Here is a 21,680-nt window from a genome sequence, read left to right as displayed (position 1 = left end):
GCCCAGCAGGTTGCCCTCCCTGCCAAGAAGGCCAATGGTATCCTGGGGTGCATTAGGAGGAGTGTGGCCAGCAGGTCGAGGGAGGTTATCCCCCCCTCTACTCTGCCCTGGTGAGACCCCACCTGGAGCACTGTGTCCAGTTCTGGGCTCCCCAGTTCAAGAAAGATGAGGAACTCCCAGAAGGAGTCCAGAGGAGGGCAACAAAGATGATGAGGGGACTGGAGCATCTCCCCTATAAGGAAAGGCTGAGAGAGCTGGGCTTTTTCAGCCTGAAGAAGAGAAGACTGAGGTGATCTCATCAACATGGACAAATATCTTAAGGGTGGATGTCTTGAGGACAGACCCAGACTCTTCTCAGTGGTGCCCAGGGACAGGACAAGGGGCAGTGGGCACAAAGTGAAGCATAAGAGGTTTCAGTTGAATATGAGGAACAACTTCGTCACTCTGAGGGTGCCAGAGCGCTGGAACAGGCTGCCCAAGGGGGTTGTGGAGTCTCCTTTTCTGGAGTTATTCAAAGCCTGCCTGGATGATGTCCTGTGCAACATGCTCTAGGTGAACCTGCAGGAGGGTTGGACTAGATGATCTCCCAAGGTCCCTTCCAACCCTTGCCATTCTGTGATCAATCTTTCTTAAAGTAAATGTTTATTTATAAATATGTTATACCAGACCTTGGAAAAGCATGGATTTTCAGTATTTGTATTTTTTAAGTTCTAAGAAGCCTTAACTAGTGGGCCAGTGCTTGAGGAATAAACCAGTCTCCAGAGCTTGTGAGCAATATGAAGGGAAACTCAGATTGTATCTGCAGGGAGTACCTTAATTGGCTATTATAATTTCTTTTCACTTCCATAAGGTAATGAAGTTGAGAGATAGGAAAGTCTTTCAAGGAAAGATGCATTTTCTCCTGTGGTGACAACTGACCTGTAGACGCTATTTGGCTGTACTGGCTTTTTCCTCAGGTTTTGCACCAGCAATGCAAGTCTTTCCACAAGACTGTTTCATGCATGCAACTGGTTTCATCAAGCCCTATCTAACTTTGAAGATCCTAAATTGCAGCTTACAGCAGCCTCCAAAAAGCCTTTTTTTGTTGTTGTTGTTGTATTTAGTAGCTGTTAAGAGCATAGGACAGCTGCGGGTGGGCACAGAATTACTTTGCTCATTTGCATGGCACTTGGTGCTACCGTCAATCTTGTATTTAGGTAGGAATCATTGTGGTCAGTCCTGTTTAGCAGGGTTCGTTGTTTGTTTAGTGTCAAGGCCCTAAACTGAACTAGTTAATTAAGAAAAAAGCTTCTAAAGGAGTTTAAAGAAATTAAATGGGAATTACTCTTTGATGCGTGCTAGAAGAGCAGGAAGCCACAGAAACAACTGGAAAAGGTGAGTGCCAGCACACAGGCTGTACCTTTCGTATGTGTCATTACCTGGGAACCAAATAAGCTTTCCTGAGCTTGTGTGCATCAGGAAATAACTGAGGCACATGCTGTTTGCGTTAGAACTAAGCAGTGACTAGACGTGAGTGTGTTATACGAAACAGCATATCCAGGACTGAGTTACTCCCAACACAAGCTGTGGGGCCCTAGTACATCCTACCAGCAGAATTCCAGGCTTTTGACACATTACCTCAAAGGTCGGGTCTTAGGATCAGCATCCCACCTGTGCAGACTTACCTACCGAGATAGCAATTGTCAAAAATATGCAGGGATTAGTCCAGCCTGTTACAAATAAAAAGATTGTGAGTTTAATTTGTGTTCAAGTACAATTCACTTCTCTCCTTTGGAAGTAAAGTGCTGCTTTCAGCTTCCCACCCAGCTGATTTAAGTGAACAAGTGTATCGATACTGCAGCATTTATGTTATGTTAAATTGACTGATATGTAACTAGCTAGAAGAAAAATGGAAGCATGTAGGACTTTAGTTAGGGATATTAGATGTTTTAAAATAGCCCACTGTTCAGATTTAATGCCGTGCATAAATAAATATGTCTAGTAAGTGTAATAATTTTTTCAGCTTCTATAATACCACAGGTCAGTATACCAACTAACTCGTGGTCTATATGTCTGCCACTGAGTTTACACTGTTTTATTCCACCTTCAGAATTAATATTTGTTTGATATTTGCTTTTACAATGCATTCCAGAATGGCTCACTGTCAGTCTTTTAAAACGTTTGTCACGAGGAAAGCGGGAGTAGGAAATATTTTCTCTTGGTGTATGTATTTGTCACATTACCTACTGTCCACACTCCTTCTCTGTAGATATAATTGGTAGTTCATCAGCAAAATCATCATCATGTTCAAAGCCATAAAGTCTTCACTGCTGAGCAACCTTCCCAAACTGTCCTGTGAGGATAGTCAAGCTTAATTAGATCTAATTTTCTAAAAGCACTGAAAGCAATTCTTTCACTAGCCATCTGGATTGCTGCTTTAATGACTCTTAAATGAAATTTAGGAACCAAGCCAGTTTAATTAGGTAATGTTTATTTTACATAGAACAATCTCCAAAGAATATTTAAAAAAAAAAACCAATCTAAATACTGATTTTGTTGCATTTATTTTCTTACAAAAAAGACAGACAGGCACAATATACGTATTCAAATACTTCAAGCTGAACACGAATGTTCGCTATTCAGATTTCCCCAATGCCACTCCAAAGGCTGTGAAAGTAGAAAATGTCATTTTACATGAGGCAGTAGTGCATTTAGTAGGAATGAATCACAAAATATATTTTTGTACAGTAAGACGCTATTGTCACTTTATAATTACCTATAAAATTTTTTGAATTGCACAATAAGTTTGCTTTACAATTGACAACTGCCAGAAAATAGGCTTAGTATGTAACTAAATATTTGCTCAAGCTATCCCCTAGAAAAAAAAATTAGGATTTCTTTTGGTAAATACTTAAAAGTCTAATAAGAACTATGTTATATATCTGAGGTCATTTTTAAATGTTTTAATTGGAAGAGGTTTATATATTCAACTAAAATAAATTTCTGTCTACCTTAAAATCCATACAACCACAATAGCTGAGTGTCCTAAACAGTATTTTGATTTGAAGGTACCGACACCAATGAGATCTGGAACTGTTTAAAATCAATCTATTTCCTTTTTTCCTGCTTCATTATCAATGCTGAAAAGGCACTGTGACATTCCTCCAAACATTTGGTGGTTTAGTTTTTTTTTGTTTTTAAAGTTAAAAAGCATCCAATGACAAGCTTCAAACAAACGTTTAAAAGCAAAAAAAATACTGAATCGAATTCCCACTGATGGATGCAGTCCATGATACCTGAAGACACTCATTTTCCATAGAACTTCTTATTCAACAAGAATATGAGCAAATTCACATTCACTTTAGCTTTATCGAACATTTTCATTACAGCCACACCTTCATACTGCATCTGAAGCAAATCCTGTAATCAGAAATAAAATCATTAGACTCTGTTTGAATCCATACCTTACAGCAACAAGATTGGGTCATTTTCATCATGTGATAACCATCTCTAACTTCATGTCCTTCACAATTCAAACAATTACAAGCAGCTGTTGGATAAGTTTAGAAAACATCACATGCCCTATAGATTTCAAACTGTAGACTGTTGGTAACTGCAAACCAGAAGAAAAACTGTTTTCTGTGTATTTTCATTTTCCCTTGGTATTTGTGCTTGCCACTGAACTAATGTGGTATTTGGTTTCAAGCAGCTGCCCTAACATAAACACTAACTCCGTGCCCAGCATCCCAAGGAAGTTATATAGTTATTCCCCACATGATCTGCTGCTCTGAATAGTTCATGAATACATATTAAAAAATCTGAAATAGTTTATATTTAAAGGAAATGCAACTGTGACTATATAGCAAAGTAACAAAATTCAAACCCTACCTGGAAATGGAGCTGCACTTTTTCCATCTCAACCCCCAAAAATTTTGCTTTGATTTCAAAGTCACCCACTTCTTCTCCAGGTGTGATATCAAACATCACATTCTTAAACCTCAAAACAAAAAGAAGGGTAACTGATTATATAAGCTGTGCTGCTTTACATAGTCCAGAGACAGTTTTGGGGAAGAAGCATGCAGAACTCAAAAGAACTTTGACTGTAAGCAGTATAAATGGTGCCAAACGAACCACTCCATCCCTACTGCAATGTCTTCTTGGAGACTTTCTGGTGTATGCCTAGTGTGGAATACAGAGCTCTCAAGTCTCATATATTGGGGAAAAAATGGGCTGTGGGAAGTTCAGGGAACAAAGATGACCAAGCACCCACAACATAGGAACAAGGCAGCCAGATTTTCATTCTGCCACGCCAGAGTGTCTCTTTTCAGGTGTGTACACAATCCTCTGGTTTCAGTCTGCCTCACATGGCTTCCTCTGCCTGATGAACCCACTTGGAAAAAAATTGCGAAACCTTTTTCCATGCAGAAGACAGCTGGAAGGGTGCAAGGGATGGAAAATTTTCACTACAGCAGCCTCAAAATGGATAGATAAAAAAAAAAAAAATGTTAAAACACCACATCCATTCACCTTGCCACAGTGACTAAGTGCAGCAAACCAGGTGTTTACTCAGTTGTATGAAAGTGATTGGTCAGTAAATGAAATAAAAAAAATAACTGCTATAACTGCCTAACAAGTTAGTCGTTATCAGTGAGTGTGCTGCCGGGCTTGTACTGGTTCCATCTAAGCTAATGCCAAATAATATTTTCCCAAGGTAGTCATGTAGCAAGGTAGAAGGGAAAAAATGACTTATGACAATTAGGCTTTATCATTCTTCTGAATGTAGAAGTCAGCCGTAATTTTAGGTGTGGCACAGGAAATTGCAAAGTTTTCTTTTAAGAAAAGCCAGGCCCCTTAAGAAGCTGTTGATTAGAAAATGCTCTGAATTGCTTTATAGCACACTTACTGGCTGGTTTGAAGATCTTCAATTTCTAGGATGACACCTTTTTCATGCAGTCTTGCAGCTGTGTACTTTAATGAGGCTTGCTTCAGTTTTTTGCTTCCCTTCACCTCCTCTTTTCCATCTAGTTTAATTGACCTCCGTGAATTTCTGAGAAGAGAGCAAGAAAAATGGCCTTTGATTTAGCTACCAGGTATTTTATGCTTCAACTACTCTTCTAGCCATATTTAGCTTTCCTTCACTCTTTGCTTTTTTGAACTCCTACTAATGAATAGAATTAACATTCAAAACAAATCTGAAAATTAGAAGGATTTTTAGCATACAGTGAATAGTCTAAACTTTTTGGCAATGATTTTGAATCTGATTTTTAGCACTCATTTAAACTCTATTGTCAAATGCAACCCTGATCCAAAAGAGTCCAAATTTGTCACTTTAAGATATCGATTTGTAAGCGTACAGTGACATCGGTGTTAAATAAGATTGGCCACTAGAGTTCATTTTTTGGATCAATAAGGTATACACTGGGAAAGCTCCTGTTCATGTCAGAAAATTGTTTTCATTTTGACACTTCAGTGGCATTGGCAGGGGGGTTTGCTCTCAAATAACTGCATCATACCTGAAAAGTAAAATGCTTTAGGCCTTTATCTCCCCCTTTTCCATTCTAAAGACAAAACCCAGTCCTTTTGATGAAGGAAGAAAATCAATAATTTGTTTCTGAAGCTGCATGACTTCAAAGCATGCTAATGGAGGTGCAAAGTAGCCCCAACTAAATATCCTGAAAACACATAATATTTCAGGCCTCCTTCTGTAAGGCAGCTTTAAATAAATGCAAGACTTTACTTTGCAGGTTTTGACTGAAGTCACACTGACAACTGCCATGGACCTTTTAATCTGTAGGTTGTCAATCTGTTGGAATCAAAACTTTCAACTACAGGTTAACACCTCCTCTCCCTCCTGATTAAACACACTGAAATAGTAAAAGACAGGAAGACTCAACTCACTTTCTTGTTAAGTTGTCTAAACAAGTTTTTATATAGGTGTTGTAATAATTAATTTGTTCTTCATAAAATGCTGTCTTGGAGTTAAGTGCATTCAAAGTCTGCTGGAGTTTCACCAATTCAGCTTTTCGATGGTGCCTGTATCTTCTTTGATTCCGGATATCCTAAATAAAATTATTCATGTAATTGGTTTATTAAGTTGATATTTTAAAAAGTCTCAGCTCATTAACATTCAAAACTGTAATTACACAACCTGACCTAATTACTGGGAGAAAGCATGAGCTGGCATGTTCATTCTCACAAGCACGGTACCCGTAGTGAGTATGACAGCTTACGTGACTGTACAGAAGACAACAATTGCATTGCTACTCGTGTATACAAGTGATGGTATCTCGAACTCTGCTATGGTCTCCAGGGTGTGACAGACACAGAAGACATAAGGAAGATGTCATCTTCATGCTACAAATGGAAGATTTCTTACAGCTAGTTTCTGGTGAGAGGCCTAAGAAATGAGAGCTTGAGCTTGTACTAGGTAAGAACTAGCTACTGCTAAACTAGAGTTTGGGTTGAAGGTAATGGTTGAGTTGAGGTAGTCAAAAGTAAAATAAAAGCAACTTCCAGTCGTAAGGCTCATCCCAATCTTCAGATTGCCTTAATGGCTCAAAACAAAGCATTTGGGTTTACAGATAAATAAGAAAGAATGAGGCACTGAATACATATTTAGAATGGTTTTGTTTCGAGCAGACACCTGAACTGAGCAGGGCTTTAAAATGGCACTTCACAATAGGTGCAACATGACATACTTAATTATATTAGACTTAGCTGACATGAGTAATTTACTACTTACATATTAAAATATATTTGCAACTTTAAAGCATACTTATTTATAATCTGCCAATCACTCATGTGAACTATGAGTCATTTACTCATGAGTAATTAAAGGTAATCCAATAAATAGACTAAGATTCTTACAGCCAGTACTGGGTGCAGATTTGGAACAGGATTTGCCAATTTGTACGCAACAGGTCCAGTGCTTTTTCAACCCCAGGATGGGCACTGCATTGGCCCAATATTCTCCCTGTGTCCTGCCCAACCACTGCAAATCAATGTTAATACCAAACAGATAATTTTTGGTTTTTTTAACTCTTTTTAAACTTTACCACTACTTGATTAATTATTAATTGAAACATGGATGGGTAATTCTGATTCCTTTTAAAATATAAAAAGCTGTATTGAAACATATTGTGCAGGAGAAGTTAAAACAGCATCAGTATAAGATCTGGATAACAAAGTCTATAGTTGTATGTTATTCAGTTCAGGTAGTTATGCATGAGGTACTGTCTTTCACTTATTTTGTCAGCCAAAGATGGTTTGTTTCTTATATGAATACTTCAGCAATTTAGTGTAGCAGTCTCTGGAAAATCTATATTGTACATCTCTAGCTGGAATGGATTTAGGCTAGATGCCTAAAACCCATCAATATACAGGGAAGCATGTTCCATGTACCTTAGCAATCTCGTTTATAATTTCTTGGTATTTAGTTGCTGAAGACACTAGTCCTGCTTGTTCCAGTGTCCGGAGATTTCTCTGAATTTTCCTTTTCTTTTGTTCTATTGGTAGCTGCCCATCTTCAAAAATAGACTGACTGTGCTTCATTTTCTCTGGAGTTTTGGAATCTAAGATGGCACGTTTTTCTACAAGTTTCAAGTGCTCAGATTCCTGGGTAAAAAAAAAAAAAAATCCAGACCAGTTATTTTCCAGCTCACAATAACAGTTAAGTATTCAAGTACATTGAATTATCAAAGGAGATTATCAAGAATCAAGGCGTGGGCTTTACCTATATCCTCTTACCACATGGTCTGAAAGTGTTCCATTTACTATGCCTTTTGACATTAACTAATTACAACACCTAGACATGTATTTCAATTAATCAAAACATGTCTAAAATCAGACAACTCAACGACTTCACTTAGTTGTGGGAAGACTAAACCAGGGTAGGTTTAGACTGGTTATAAGGAAGAAATTCTTTACAATGAGGGTGGTGAAACACTGGAACAGGTTGCCCAGAGAGGTAGTGGAGGCCCCATCCCTGGAAACATTCAAGGCCAGGTTGGATGGGGCTCTGAGCAACCTGATCTAGTTAGCGGTGTCCCTGCTCACTGCAGGGGGGTTGGACTAGATGACCTCTAGGGGTCCCTTCCAACCCAAAACATCCTATGATTCTATGACTGTCCAGATCTCACAGGTGTCCCCTACATATACACCCCCCGAGGTAAGCTAAAATGTGCAAATGATTGAGATGTGGCTTTGTGTCTCAGTATCTACGGGGAAGTTGTCAACTGAGAGCTCTTCCCACTCAATTCCCATGCCAAGGATAGCAGCCATTCCCCAGGCAGACGTTTGTTTGTATTGCTTTAGCAAATAAACTAGGAGTCAGGGAACTTGAATTAAGATACTGAAGTTCATGAGAGAAAAAAAAAAAAAAATATTCAGAAGGATTCAACTCAGGCTATTTGATTGTATTGTAACATAGGAGAGAAAAGACCCCATTTACAAAAAATGTGAGGAAAAACATATTATTCTAGTTATGCTAGTTTACAGCAAGACTTGATTTTTCTTTTCCTCTGAAGCTGTTACCAATTACACAGTAAAAGAAAATTTGCAAGTCTCACACATTTGAAGGCTCTAGATCTCAATAGTCTAAAACCAGCAACAATTATCTTATTGTTAAAGTGGTGGAGAAAGCTGTCGGAGATCTGTTAGGGCTTTCAAGCAGCTATAATAAAATACATACTTTCTTCCCTATTCAGGCACAGCGTAGCACTTACCTGTTGTGCAGTGGCTGGTGTTTCTAATATTTCTAAGAGCGTATCCCCTGGCTGTGTTCGTATCACATCCACAATAAGTCTTTTGGTCCTTTTAACAAAGGATATATGGATATTACAAAACAGTTGTCACTGGATCACTTGTGCATTTCATTTCTTCAAAGGTAAAACTAGCAAGCTCCCCCTTTATTATGGATACTTGGTAATGTTTATGCTTCCTTGCTGTTTCTGTTTCAGAGCTTCCATTGTTGAACAGTGTTCAACATCTGGCTTCTACACATGTCTGCATAGATAAATGCGTGTGTACTTTCCCCCCTTTTATCTTAGAAAACTTAACCAACTAGCGCAGTAAACCAGTTACTGTTAACGTAATAAAAATCCAAGCAACAACTCACATGAGGATTTTAATTATGACCGTGACAAAACAGCAGATAGGAATGTAATCTTTGCAAAGCCTGAGCTATGCATGGTTCCATGAAGGGGCATATTTAATGAATAAAGTGGAAATGCACTCAAAACTCCTGAACTTCTGAAGGAATTTTGCATCTAACACAGTACATTTATGCACAGCACTTAAGGGCAGATATTTCTCTAATAGCAATGGACAAGGAGCATTTCCTTGCTAAAAAAGGGAAGCTGCTGTACCCTCATATGAAAACCAGTTCTTTTTTTGGTAAGAATTTATCTCCTTCCTGCTGTCTTTTCATCCGTAACACTTCCAAGAACATCCTGCTGCAGAATTCTATTAATTTAGAGGACATGGTTACAAATGAGGTATAGCTCGTTATTCTTAAAAATCAACAGAAACTTGAAGATGAAGCTTAAATGACAGTTTACCTACATAAAATTGGGGGGTTTGTTGGTGTTTTCAGGACCAGAAGTTCTCAAAAATGCAATGAAATTGGATGAACAATTTATGCATATACAGGCAACATTATCCAAAACCACTGAGTATTTGGGTACAATCCCAACTTCCATGGAAGGGGCAGCAAGGTAGGAATGACTGACAGCACAGCTAGCACTGCTCCTTCCACAGTAGAAGGCAACCTGCTAAACCTCCTGGAAACTAGTTTGCTCATCCAGAGCTGCTGTTGACTGCACATTCAACAGCTTCTGAAGGACTGCTGTTAGATGTATTTTTCTTTCACGAACTCTCTTGGAATCCCTTCCAGTTTGCCAGGAAAAAAAAAAAACAAACCAAACCCCAAAAAACCCCCAACAACAAAACACCAAGCCCCAAAAAACCCGAACAAAACCAGAAAGGTTTCCTGAAGTTGATTCACTTGGGCTACATCAACACATTGCTGGCTTTCCCTGCCTGACACAACCTTTGTCGGTTTTTGCTGGTCACCACCCACAGTCTACATTACCGTACGTGGGATGGGAAACCTCCCTCATCACCTGCACACTTGGCATCCGGGCACCTTACACAGAGCCCTCTAGACAGGGGTACCATCAGATCTTAGGGTTCTTCACAGAAGCCTTAGCAAAAGCATTTAAGAAGCAAATATATTGATACTTCTGTGGAAGAGGCATGTCACTTGCGGAGAAGCAAGGAACAGTCAGTGAATCAGCTGTGACCTGAATTTTCTCCAGGTGCCTAACACTTTACAAGTGCAGTAAAAGACCTCTCTGCAGCTCAGGTAGGAAAGCTAAGCATCCGTATTTACACGTCTCTTCTGTAAAAGGTAGTGGTAAGTATTTTAACTTTTGATATTGCTGCAATTTGACACAGGTTGCTAAGTATTCTTCTGTCAGATTATTTACTAAATTTCCTCAAAATATGAGAAATATTACTTGACAGCACTCATGCAATAGAGAAGTTAAAGTCTTGTTAATTCTCATGCTATTATTTCAAAGTATTTCCACACAGTGTAGAGGATTAAAGACATTTATTTTGGCCTCGATTTTCATACTTTTAGGCATTCCATTAAAGGGTAACATTTTACTCCTACACAGAGGAAGAAAGGACAGGAAGCACTTTTTTTTCTTTTCTTTTCTTTCTTTTTTTTTTTTTTAAAGGGACAGCAGCAGGCATATCCTTATTACAAAACCAGCCTGGGAACAGCTCTAGAGCCTTGGTCTCTGGAATACCAAGTAACTAATGCAGTTTTGTTTTGACATTATCATTGCAGCCCCTTTACTTCAGATCTCAAATTATGTTTGATAGGAAGTTACAGAAAAACTTCAGCGTTTTCTTTAAGATTCAGGTCAAATATGCACAATTACAGTGGAAAAACTCCTCTTTCCTTTTAGGATTAATAGTAAGAAGTTTCTTGCACTTGAAATTACATTTTTTTCCGGACTTTAATCAGTTATTTATGGCTTTTATAGAAATTGCACTACTTACTACAGACATAACTAAGACCTTTCTTCAGAAGTACAACTTCACATATTACCTAGTAAATTCAGTTTACTGGTTTTTGATTTGGAAAAAAAAATATTAACAGATTAAAGTTGAATTACAGCCTGTATCTACACTCCTAGTGAAGGTGTAAAATCCTTGTGCCATATTTCCCTTTAAGGTGAACTTCTAACCTTCTCATTTGTGGAGTAAAAAAAAGCATAGTAACAGAGGAGAGCAGCATTCCATTCCCCTCTTGTCCAGGAAGCACCAGGATTTTAAATAAGTCCTTATTCTGGACAACTTGAAATAACTTCAGAAGGGAGGTGCCAATCATTTGATACTAAGTGCTTTTATAAAAATATTTTTGACTATATCCCAGGATATCCCAGTGGCCATTTGTTAATTTGCTCACCAAACAGAATAAACATAATTTTCTTTCCCTGAATAAAAGCTTTCACTATTCCTGATGAAGTGACAGTTGCATCCTGTTCAACCCCCTGATGACAGTGTGTCAGGGAAAGGTTTTCCTTTGAGAGGGAGGAAAGGACAGCCAGTGTGTGACACTGTCCGTACCTCACAAGGCCAGACAGATTTTCACCTCTGCTTTCCCAAGGCTGTGGTGTTTTTAAAGCAGAATGCTTTTACAACTTCCTGGAAAAGCACTTGCTATGTTAGATAATGATCCAGTCACAATCCAAAACAGATGTGGCGGTATGTTTGTCTTTCTGTAAGCTTTCTGGAAGAATTGACAGTTTCTCTGACTTCTGTAAAAGTTTGAGTAGGACTGAACACTGAAAACTGGCTTTTGAAAACTGAGTGCACTCTGCACCTCACAAATGCACTTGGGCAGGGCAGCAGGGTGGAAACAACTTTTTTTTTTTTCCAAACAAACAAAAAGCGTTGCCAGAAGATATGTTTTTGAGCAAAACTTACTTTATCATCAGGCTTTTGAGATCCTGGTCTTCACCTTCTCGTAACTCATACTTGCTTGTTAGAGACAGTGAAATCTCTGTTTTTGCAAGTTGATTCAGTGTGCTCTCCCTGTTGGGGTCATTGGGATCAACAGCTCCTTCCCCTGTAAGGAAACATCTTTTACTTCAAGTTTTCGAACTTTCCCATGATTCAATGCATGAAGCAAACAATAACCTAGATAAATCACTGTAGATCATCAGAAATATTAAGTTTATTTAATAAACACACCCATTCCTACCATTTAGAAGCAGTCTTTTTTGGTCATTGAACAATTAAAACCGTAAGTCAGCTATTTATAAAGCCCAATTGGAATATTTGGAAAGTGCCGTCTATTCTTGCTTTACAAGTAACTGATGCGCAAGAGACTCACATGTCTTCTCAAAGAATAACAAACAATTTAACATCCTTTGTCGTAACATGCAGTGACAGTGAAAAATGGAAGAGTAACAGCTATGTCAACAGGCTATTCACTTGGAAGCTGGTATTATCCATGACATCCTAGCTACTTTCTAAACAGTTCACATCTTTCTACAGTTAAGGCAAATTAAATATCAGTCACATTTATTCCTTACAACTTTCTAATAAATTTGCATGATTTTTAAGACTTCATTTTGATTTGGTTAATTAAGTGTCAAAATAAAAAAAAAAGGACTATTTTAAGAATTCACTGTGCACTTTTTGTAAGTTTCTAGCCAACGCTAGCAAATCTTAAGATTAGGTTATCAGAAATCACTTGTTTTCTATCTGCAGTTTGAACACAACTGGATCATTCTGCTCAAAACATTGTTAATGTTTGGATTTTGAATCACATCATTACTCTTTAGAGTGAATATTGCGGTTTAGGAGAATGTTCAACTATAAGCATTAATATTACAAAAAGCGTTCAGAAAATAATTCTATAGTAAATGAAATAGCTGTCACTATGAAACACACAAGAGTATTTAAATCAAGCCTCCGTTTAATTTTGCCCTTAGAGTGAAGTTAACCATAAGGATGAAGAACAGCATACCGAGGAAAGACTCTACATCAGGAACAGGTCCCAGCCCTTCCAGCAATTCATTCAGCAGGTCATTAGGCTCAGTTGCAATAGCATCCTGGTGTTCTAATAGTAGCTATAAACAAATGTAAATTAAGTCATTGTCCAAAAAACCCCATTCCTAGTGTCTATATACTTGTAAACAAAACTGGAAACTAAATGCTGAAAAACACAGACCTAGGTGTGATTAGGATTATGGAGGAGCCGAGCAGGGGAAGGATGCTCAGCTCTGGATTACGAGTTTAGAATTGCTGCTGCTGTAAGAAAGCTTGCCGTGCTCCTCCAGCAATCGTCCCTGGAGTGCTGAACATCACAGCTGAGCAGGAATTTAAGATTTGCCTTTAGGACTAACAAAGTGTCATAGAGTAAAGTGGGATAATCCCAAGCAGAGCATTTCAGTGCTGCATCCTGAACTAAGTGCACAAAGGAATGAAGACAGGGTTGGTGGTCCACAGAAAGGTACCTATTTTCTGTGTATCCGTTCCAGGAGCTTAAAATGGTGTCAGTGATACTTAAAAAATATAGTCATTTCTGAAAGGTGAGAAACCAGCCATGCAGCACCCACTGTACAGTTTCTAATAGACTTACAAGTTACAGGAGATTTGTGAATGTATTCACAACAACTTTCATTGCACCTGGGCACATTCACAAAACTTTAAGCCACAAAAATACTGGTAAGCCAAGTTAATAAAGAGCGTGAACAAGGCGGTAACATTTTCTTGAAAACATGCTCTCACTATTTGTGAGAAAAGTAACCTCATGCTGAGTTAGACAAAGCCAGCAACATTACTGACCACTAGACTCAGCAGTCAATTCCCCATAAAAGCAATATTCCTTGCTTGGAGGACTGATGGGAAGACAAAGTGTCACCAAGCTTTGCTGAAATTTAGCTGCAGAAAAGCATGCACAGTAGGCAAAAATTCCAGGATTCTTAAGTATTTGAAACACTGCAAGTTATAGTCATTCAATACTTACTGGTTACTAGAAACTTACAACTAAAAGGCCTATGTCCAGAAAGAAAGGGATTTCAGACACACTCACAAGACAGAAGTGAGCATCATAAGCCCATAACCATTAACTTGTTTAAAACAAGCTACCCTGCACTGTATGTAATATTGACTATGGTACTGTGAGAACTGTTGAGAAACACGACATGTACTCACTATGACTCCACCATTCTTGATGGTATACAAGCACAGAATGAAAAAGACATTCACAGGGGCATAGGCAAGAGGTACATGGGGAAGCACCAAAACCCAAAGCTGATGAATGCAACAGATCCCTCATTCCAGCTACATCCTAGAGGTGTGCAGTGAAAATTAAGCTTAGGCAAGTGTCATGGGAGATGATGACAGGGGGCAGATTTGAGAACTTTTTCTGAAGCGGAGCTACACATAGCAACAGACAAAATGTTTATGCATCTCCTATTATTCAAACTGAGTCTTTTTGGAAAGGGCGGTATGGTCAGACTGAAAAGCTTAATTTATGCTTGCAGGGAAGGTGCAGTGGAAGAAGACAACGCAGATGAAGGCTCAGGCTGTCAGCAGAGGTTTGGTGGAAGAGGGGCACAGGACAAAAAGGATCACCTGGTAAATATACTGCACACAGATAATGTACAGTCTTCATACCTAATTGCTTGCTTCCTCTAGGCAGGCAAGTGTGCATAGTCATGTTATCAAAAAAGACCATCTGCTTGACCTCCTTTGTTTGGCAATTTACTTTCATTAAATTACTTCATATTTTGTAAATTATTTTATCAGCTAATATAAAATTGCATAATAATACTTTGTCAAATTAGGATCAAATAACATATTAGACATACAACAGACCCACTAAAAGGCATATTCAACTAAGATGAGTGTTTAAATGTAACCACTAATCATAAACATGAAGGCATAGGTCTATGTCTTAAATTAAAAGAAGGAATAGGCATAAAGACAATCTAGCAAAGATGTTTTTAGCAGACTAGGCTGTTAGCTTTCACTTGAATAAAACTAACTTGTACTGGGAGTTGGGTACTCTACATTTTCCATAGTGTAGCTGACAATGTTTGTGGGAGGTTCTTGGTGGAGTTTGTGGGTTTTTTTGGGGAGGGTGTTGGGTATTTGGTGGTCTTTTTTGGGGGGGTGGGAATGGGTGAGGGTGGAGAGGGCAGGGGACAGTTTGCAAGCCAGGAAATAGATAGTAATATCCCAGCTGTAGGTGGACCATGTGATAGATATTTAACTTACACCCTAATGAATCATACTACTGACTGCAGAAAATCTGTTCTTTACCCACAATAAAAAACTGGCATGATGCCACAGCTTCAGTCCTTCTAAATCTAAAAAGACATTTGCATCTGCTTCCAACAAAATATATGACAGAATGCCAGAGGCAGGAAATACACTGAATTTTCCTCTGTTCCCAGAGCTTCTTCAAATTGGTGGCAGTTTCTTAGCCAAGACAGTAAAGTATTTGTAGGTATAAATAAGTTAGAAATGCCACACTGTATTAGAACAAAAATGTTCCTCCCTCCCATCAGAAAATGTAATATTCTAATTGTCATTCAAGATGATGCTTGTCCTGGTTTAACTTGGCAGGCAGCTAAACACCACATAGCTGTTTGCTCACTCCCATGCCAGGTGGGATGAAGGGAGAGTCAGAAAAAAGGTACAATTCATGGGTTGAGATAAAGACAATTTAGTAGGACAGAGAAGGAAGGGGAAAAAATTATGAAAGAATAAACAAAACAAGTGATGCACAATGCAGTTGCTCACCACCTGCTGACTGATGTCCAGCCAGTTCCCCAGCAGTCACCACCCGCCCCGGCCATCTCCCCTCTATTTTTTTTTGTTCAGCATGGCATCATATGGTATAGAATACCCATTTGGCCAGTTTGGGTCAGCTGTCCTGGCTGTGTCCCCTCCCAGCTTCCTGTGTACCTCCAAGCCTCCTCGCTGGCAGGGCAGTATGAGAAGCTGAAGAGTCCTTGTCTTAGTGTAAGCCCTGCCCAGCAACAACTAAAACATCAGTGTGATATCAACATTATTCTCATCCTAAATCCAAAACACAGCACTATGCCAGCTACTAGGAAGAAAAAAAAAGTCTATCCCAGCCAAAACCAGGACAATGCTTTTACACTGAAGCAGTCTTCTAGGAAAAAATGCATTCAATTCTAACATTCAAGTCTAACATTCAATTCCAGACCATTTCAGAGGTGAACTGAGGAAATTATTCAAAAAGAAGAACAAACACTAAGCCTTCCCCCAGAGACTGTGGCAAATATTTTATGATCTATACACTTCAGTCTGTTAACTAATATATTTTCTTTGACTTACTGAATGGGTATTGATAATTTCTTCAATGGAGATATATATGATAGGTTTGCTAAGGGTCACCATGTCAGAATACTCATCGATATTGAATTTCTCCTCTGGTTCAGGAACATCACATGCTGCTTGAAAAAAATTCCTAAGAGAAAATGAAAGATATCAATAATTGTCTCCTATACACTCACTTTAGTCAGCCTGTATAAAAAAAACACAATCAAGTTGTTGACACACATTAAATTTCTCCTATAATCTGCCATCACACTTAGTGTTTGAAGGAACCCTTTGGAGGCAATGCATTTACGCATCAATATGAATGATGAAGTGTTCCATCTTTCCTGGACAGCTGGTGGAAGACTGTTTCAAAGGCAATTTTTTTTCTCCTTATTCAACAGGGAGCAGTAACCTGGCAAATTGTAAACACTTAGAGAAATCTCTATGTAATGCTCTAGAAGTTATGAAAGGACTTCCACAGAAATACCCTCCAGTTTTATGAAGACACTTTGAAGTGTTTTGAGAAAAAATTACTTGAAATAGCTGCACAAAATACTTGGCCTATAAATTTTTAAACCGCCGTTACTCAGAAATTGAGCTACTCAAAGTGACAGAAAATATGGTATTGTTTATAAATGCAAGAATCTTGAGAGGAGAAAGTGCAAAATATGGTTAAGTGTCACTTCAACGTGATTAGAATGTAGATGGAGAGCTGAGACCTGCTTCCCAAGATGACAATGGGTGTCTTTCCAAGCCACTGACAGCTTCAGGGATGTGCACAGACAACCAAAAAAGAGCAAGGTCTTTGTGTCAGAGGACCACTTAGTTGTTCACAGTGAGAGGACCTGAATTGGAGCAGCTGTGAGAAACAGGTTTTAGATGAGGCCTACAGGGATGCTGCAGGAGCCATCCTGCCTTTACTGTGTGAGCCCTGTGCTGTTCAGGGTGATGCATTAAAGTAGGTATTAGGGAAAAAAAGAGCTGGGATTCCTCAGTTTGGAGAGGAAAAGCTGAGGGATACAATCAGATTGTACAAAATCAGTGGTGTTGCATGAGATGGGTGTGGAATTAATTCATTAAATCCCACAATAATGGGACAAGGGGGTGCAGTGGAACTACCATGAAAATATTAATTTCAAATAAATGAAAGGAAGCACTGTTTTAACCAACAGGTAGCAAATTTCTGAATATTGCTACAGAAGGAAGTTGTGGAACCGAATGACCTCAAAGGTTTAAGAAGGGTTTGGACAAATTCCTGCACAAGCTCCTAAATGCAAAAAGATCTAGACAGGGCTAGTAGGTTTTAACATAGCTAATATTGCAATTGCAGTTGCTGGATGAGTACAAGGGGAACAGAGTGCTGAGAGCAGCCACCTTTGGTGTCTAAGGAGAGTTGAGTTCAAGTACAGAGCACAGTCACCCAGAGACTCAGTTTTGTATAAAGTTAGCATAATTAGGAAAGGGTTTCTTCCTTTTGTAGTGATCAAAGGGCCCACTAGAGTATGCTTTCTCTTTCACTAGTATTTTTTATTCTTACTATAACACTTTCTACCCTATTTTTATTTTGTGTTTATGTCATGCCCTTAAATACTTCAATAAACAGAACGACTAAGTTTAAATATCTTTGTGTTCATGACTGATGTCTCAAGGAAACCCATTATATGAACAGTACATTCGCTTTCATGAAGGATGGACATTAAAGATAGAAGTTCTGAAAGTGAGTGTCACAAGACTCAGCAACGCTTCAAGTTAATAATAGCAATCATCCCAAAAGATGGGCAATAATATCAAAGAACTTGTGTCCCAGACTGTAGCAAAACATGTCATTTCCTATGACTGTGCAAGATGAAAGAAAAGATGGAATCTCACAGCAAAGATGAAAGAATAAAAACAAAACCCACAGCTTTGTCCTGACCAATAAGTTTTTTCCTCAGAGAAAACATTCAGCTGTCCTCCTGACCTAAAGAACACATTATTTCTGCTGGATAATGAATCACCCCACGCTGCTCTCACAACCAACCCAGCAGAGATGATCCGTTCTCAAAGTAAGGCTGAGGAAGAAATACAACCATTTACTCCTGCTTCAACTTCCTCGTCGGTAAGAATTTCTCTATGCCAGATCACTCAATATTTTTAAATCTGAGCAGGCAATCCATAGAATCATAGAATCATTTAGGTTGGAAAAGACCCTTTAAGATCATTGAGTCCAACCATAAACCCAAAACCCAACACTCCCAAGTCCACCATTAAACCATGTCCCTAAGCACTGCATCTACATGGCTTTTAAATACCTCCAGGGATGGGACTCATACATACATACCCTATGGGACTCATACATACATACCATATGCATACAGCATGTTGCAGGGAAAGATAAAAAAATCCTATAAATGAGAAGTCTACCTGCCTTACTCATCCTAGAGGAGAACTCTTACTGTGTAGGTATTTGTGAGGGCTTTGCATACCTGAACTTCTGGTATGTCTGTGAGAGGTAAGTGTTCATAGATGATAGATGTTCACTCTCTCCTTCGAAGAGTTTGTTAGAAGCAGCATGCTGAAGGACTTTAGCCACACAACCTAGGTTCCTCCTCTGATCAGGGTGTATCTGGCCCCCAGCTGTCATATCAATTATATCAAAACCATCAGGAGCAACAATAGCAGGGTTCATGTAGCGATAGTAAAGGAGGTTGCCGACAATCTAAAATTAAAAATTAAGAGATCTTCCCTTTGCATACAGTAATTACATTTTACAAAACACATTCAATGATTTCTACTTCTGAATTAGACCATAGGAACTGGTGCTAAAAGAACCCCTAAGACATATGTGTTATCTATGTGGCTGACTAAAAGACCACAGGCTCTTTCATAAGATGTGTCTCTTACAACACCCCTGTGAACATCAGTTATGGACTTTTACAACCACAGTTCAATTTGATGCTGGCTTATGTCAGCTAATGCAAGGCATTGAGTTGAACACAGAGATAAATGCAACTCTTCTTTCTTCTGGATTTTGCAAGGTTCAGCTCCAGAAGCTCATTCTCTGACATCTGTCAGCATTTCATGCATTCATTGACAAGGGATCCATTGTTTCTCATGAGGATTGCATGTGGCCCTAAAACGCTAGAGAACAGGTTTTCTAAACTGCAATTCCTATAATGATGTTACAGTAACTTGCATTGTGCAGATGGTGGCTCCGTATCATTCCCAATCTCAGAAACAAGCAGGACTTTTCTTTCTGCAATTTGCCTCAGCTTATGTGTAGTCACCTGCACACAGCTTAATACATTTAAAGGCTTTCAGCTGGGTGCCTTATGCTCCATTTGCTACTTTTTTTTTTTTTTTTTAAATAAGTTGAGCAATGCCTTAATCTGTATTGCTGGAGTGATGGACAGAAATACTCCATAAATGCTGCTTGCAAGGATTCCAATGCATTGTTAAAACACACAAAAGCAGAATTAATTTTTCATCTGAGTTTGAAGTCCTCTAGGCACCAGGAGGGGTGTGTGTGTGTGTGTGTGTATATATATATAATCTTTCTGAAGAATAATAGGGAAGTCCTATTGAAATGAATATGTTGTAATTTTAGAACCATTTCATTAAACACTAATGAAAGCATCTTTACTGAGTGCAATTAATTATAATTTGAGAGAGTTGTCAATCTTTCAGCTGGCTGGAATGCTCACGCAGCAATTCCCCTAAGCCCTGTGAAGAGGCACCATGGCTGTGGTAAGTTAGTGATGGCCAGTGTGCGGATACCATGCTTATTACTCACACTTTGTTTTTCAGTCTGTACAAATGTCATTCCTACAACTTTCACAAACATCTTAAAAAAGTGTAATGTAATGATCTACTTGCAATTCATTTTTAGAGCCCTTCCTCATTGTAATTAAATAACAATATTAATGCATTTTTTCAATACATTATTTTTTAATATGGCTAACAATGAAGACCACAGTGTTCTCCATGAAAGGATTGCTGGTGGTAAGGACCATAATACAAAACTAAAACCCCATATGATTCAGATAAACTCCACCCTTCTAAGAATGGTTACTATCCAAAACAGGGTGAGCACTGTCTTCCATAAGAATTGCTGAGCACCCAGATTAAGATAGCTAGGTTGTGGCAACAGAGTTCCCTTCTCCTCCCCTTCCACCACACCTTTACAACCCAAGAACCAAATTCCTTCAGTAAATGCTGGGTGTTCTCAGCTCCTTAGAATGCTTAGTGTCAATAAAAATCTCCTTTGGCATGAAAAGAACGGGCTGCTGGCAGTTTGCCTTCAGAAGTCTACCTTTAATAGTTCATCTTCTGTTGCATCTGGGAATTTCTCATGGAGTGAGCTCTTCAGCACTTTGGCTATATATCTCATTCCATAACTACATGTAGAACAGAAGAAAAGGGAAAACATTGGAAAGGCTTCGATTAAACACAAAACAATCATTCTAGTCAGCCAACTTACTGTTTTTTTCCCAGCCACTTAAAATACAAACAAGGATGATAATAGAAAATACAAAAAGTTTCAAGTACAGGGAGACATTTACAAGGCTGATAAAGCAGAGTAGAAGTGGATAAACCACTCCCTCTACTGGGGAAGTCATTCGGGAGACCACAAGCCATGTAATAGGAAAGGATCTCCATTGCTGAGTTTCAAGTGAAGCTTCACTGTGCACATGAATGGCAGCTTGGGGAGTCCTAACTCAGCACTTACGGCATCATATTGAGAGAAGAGAATATGGACGTGAGAACTTTGTCAGTTACTGCTCGCAAACTCTGAATGGATGATTCCAGTTTATTGACCACTTCTGTGTGTGTTAATGCTTGCTCTGTGGTTACATCATATGGCAATTTGCTGCAAAGCAAACAGATATTAAACCAGGCTAAATGTATTTGAGAATAGAATACTTTTTTGCGCTTCATAAATGCCATCAGTGAACAGAAGAAAAAAGAAAGACAAATGCAGTTGAATTTTTCTAAGTAACAGAAGTCTCAGATGCATTAGCTTCCTTTTTGTGGAGGGGGACAGTTTGTTTAGGTGGGGATGCGCATGCCATCATGCACCTTCCCTTAATTACAAATGGGGAATCCTAATTTAAGCATGCATCTCCATGTCCCAGCATAGTTCCTCAAAAGCCTGGGACACGTCTAACATGCTGTTTTAAAACCTGGGAAAAAGGCTATAAATTCTTCTCTGGCATAGTTTACTACTCTTGTAAAGATTAAGTAATAGACTTATGAAGTTCTTGACCAGGAAAGTGGTCCCTTTGTTGTTCAGAACAGGTTAAAGTGTCTGTTTTTCAAGCACCTCTCCCCAGAAACTCTTG

At 38.8% G+C, this 21,680-nt stretch overlaps 1 protein-coding gene across 2 annotated transcripts in view; it reads right to left on the bottom strand.

The window, feature by feature from the left end:
* Positions 1–2,502: 2,502 nt before the first annotated feature.
* The window catches only part of IQGAP2 (IQ motif containing GTPase activating protein 2), a 116,595-nt gene continuing 97,417 nt past the window's right edge, over positions 2,503–21,680 (bottom strand). The window contains exons 27-38 of one of the 2 annotated variants that reach the window (XM_035892803.1): positions 21,068–21,208; positions 20,651–20,735; positions 18,825–19,057; positions 16,375–16,507; positions 13,028–13,130; positions 11,980–12,121; positions 8,703–8,790; positions 7,381–7,593; positions 5,878–6,038; positions 4,883–5,026; positions 3,868–3,976; positions 2,503–3,399 (exon numbers count right to left, since the gene is read on the bottom strand). In XM_035892803.1, coding sequence (XP_035748696.1) covers positions 3,286–3,399; positions 3,868–3,976; positions 4,883–5,026; positions 5,878–6,038; positions 7,381–7,593; positions 8,703–8,790; positions 11,980–12,121; positions 13,028–13,130; positions 16,375–16,507; positions 18,825–19,057; positions 20,651–20,735; positions 21,068–21,208 — 1,666 coding nt within the window. In that variant the 3' untranslated portion in view covers positions 2,503–3,285. The remainder of the gene's footprint in view (positions 3,400–3,867; positions 3,977–4,882; positions 5,027–5,877; positions 6,039–7,380; positions 7,594–8,702; positions 8,791–11,979; positions 12,122–13,027; positions 13,131–16,374; positions 16,508–18,824; positions 19,058–20,650; positions 20,736–21,067; positions 21,209–21,680) is intronic. The other variant, XM_035892804.1, reaches the window with a different exon arrangement.

The sequence above is a fragment of the Egretta garzetta genome, unplaced genomic scaffold (genome assembly GCF_000687185.1).
Source record: "Egretta garzetta isolate BGI_Z169 unplaced genomic scaffold, ASM68718v1 scaffold424, whole genome shotgun sequence".
In the NCBI taxonomy this organism is placed as follows: domain Eukaryota; kingdom Metazoa; phylum Chordata; class Aves; order Pelecaniformes; family Ardeidae; genus Egretta; species Egretta garzetta.
This window is presented reverse-complemented; position numbering and strand designations above follow the sequence as displayed.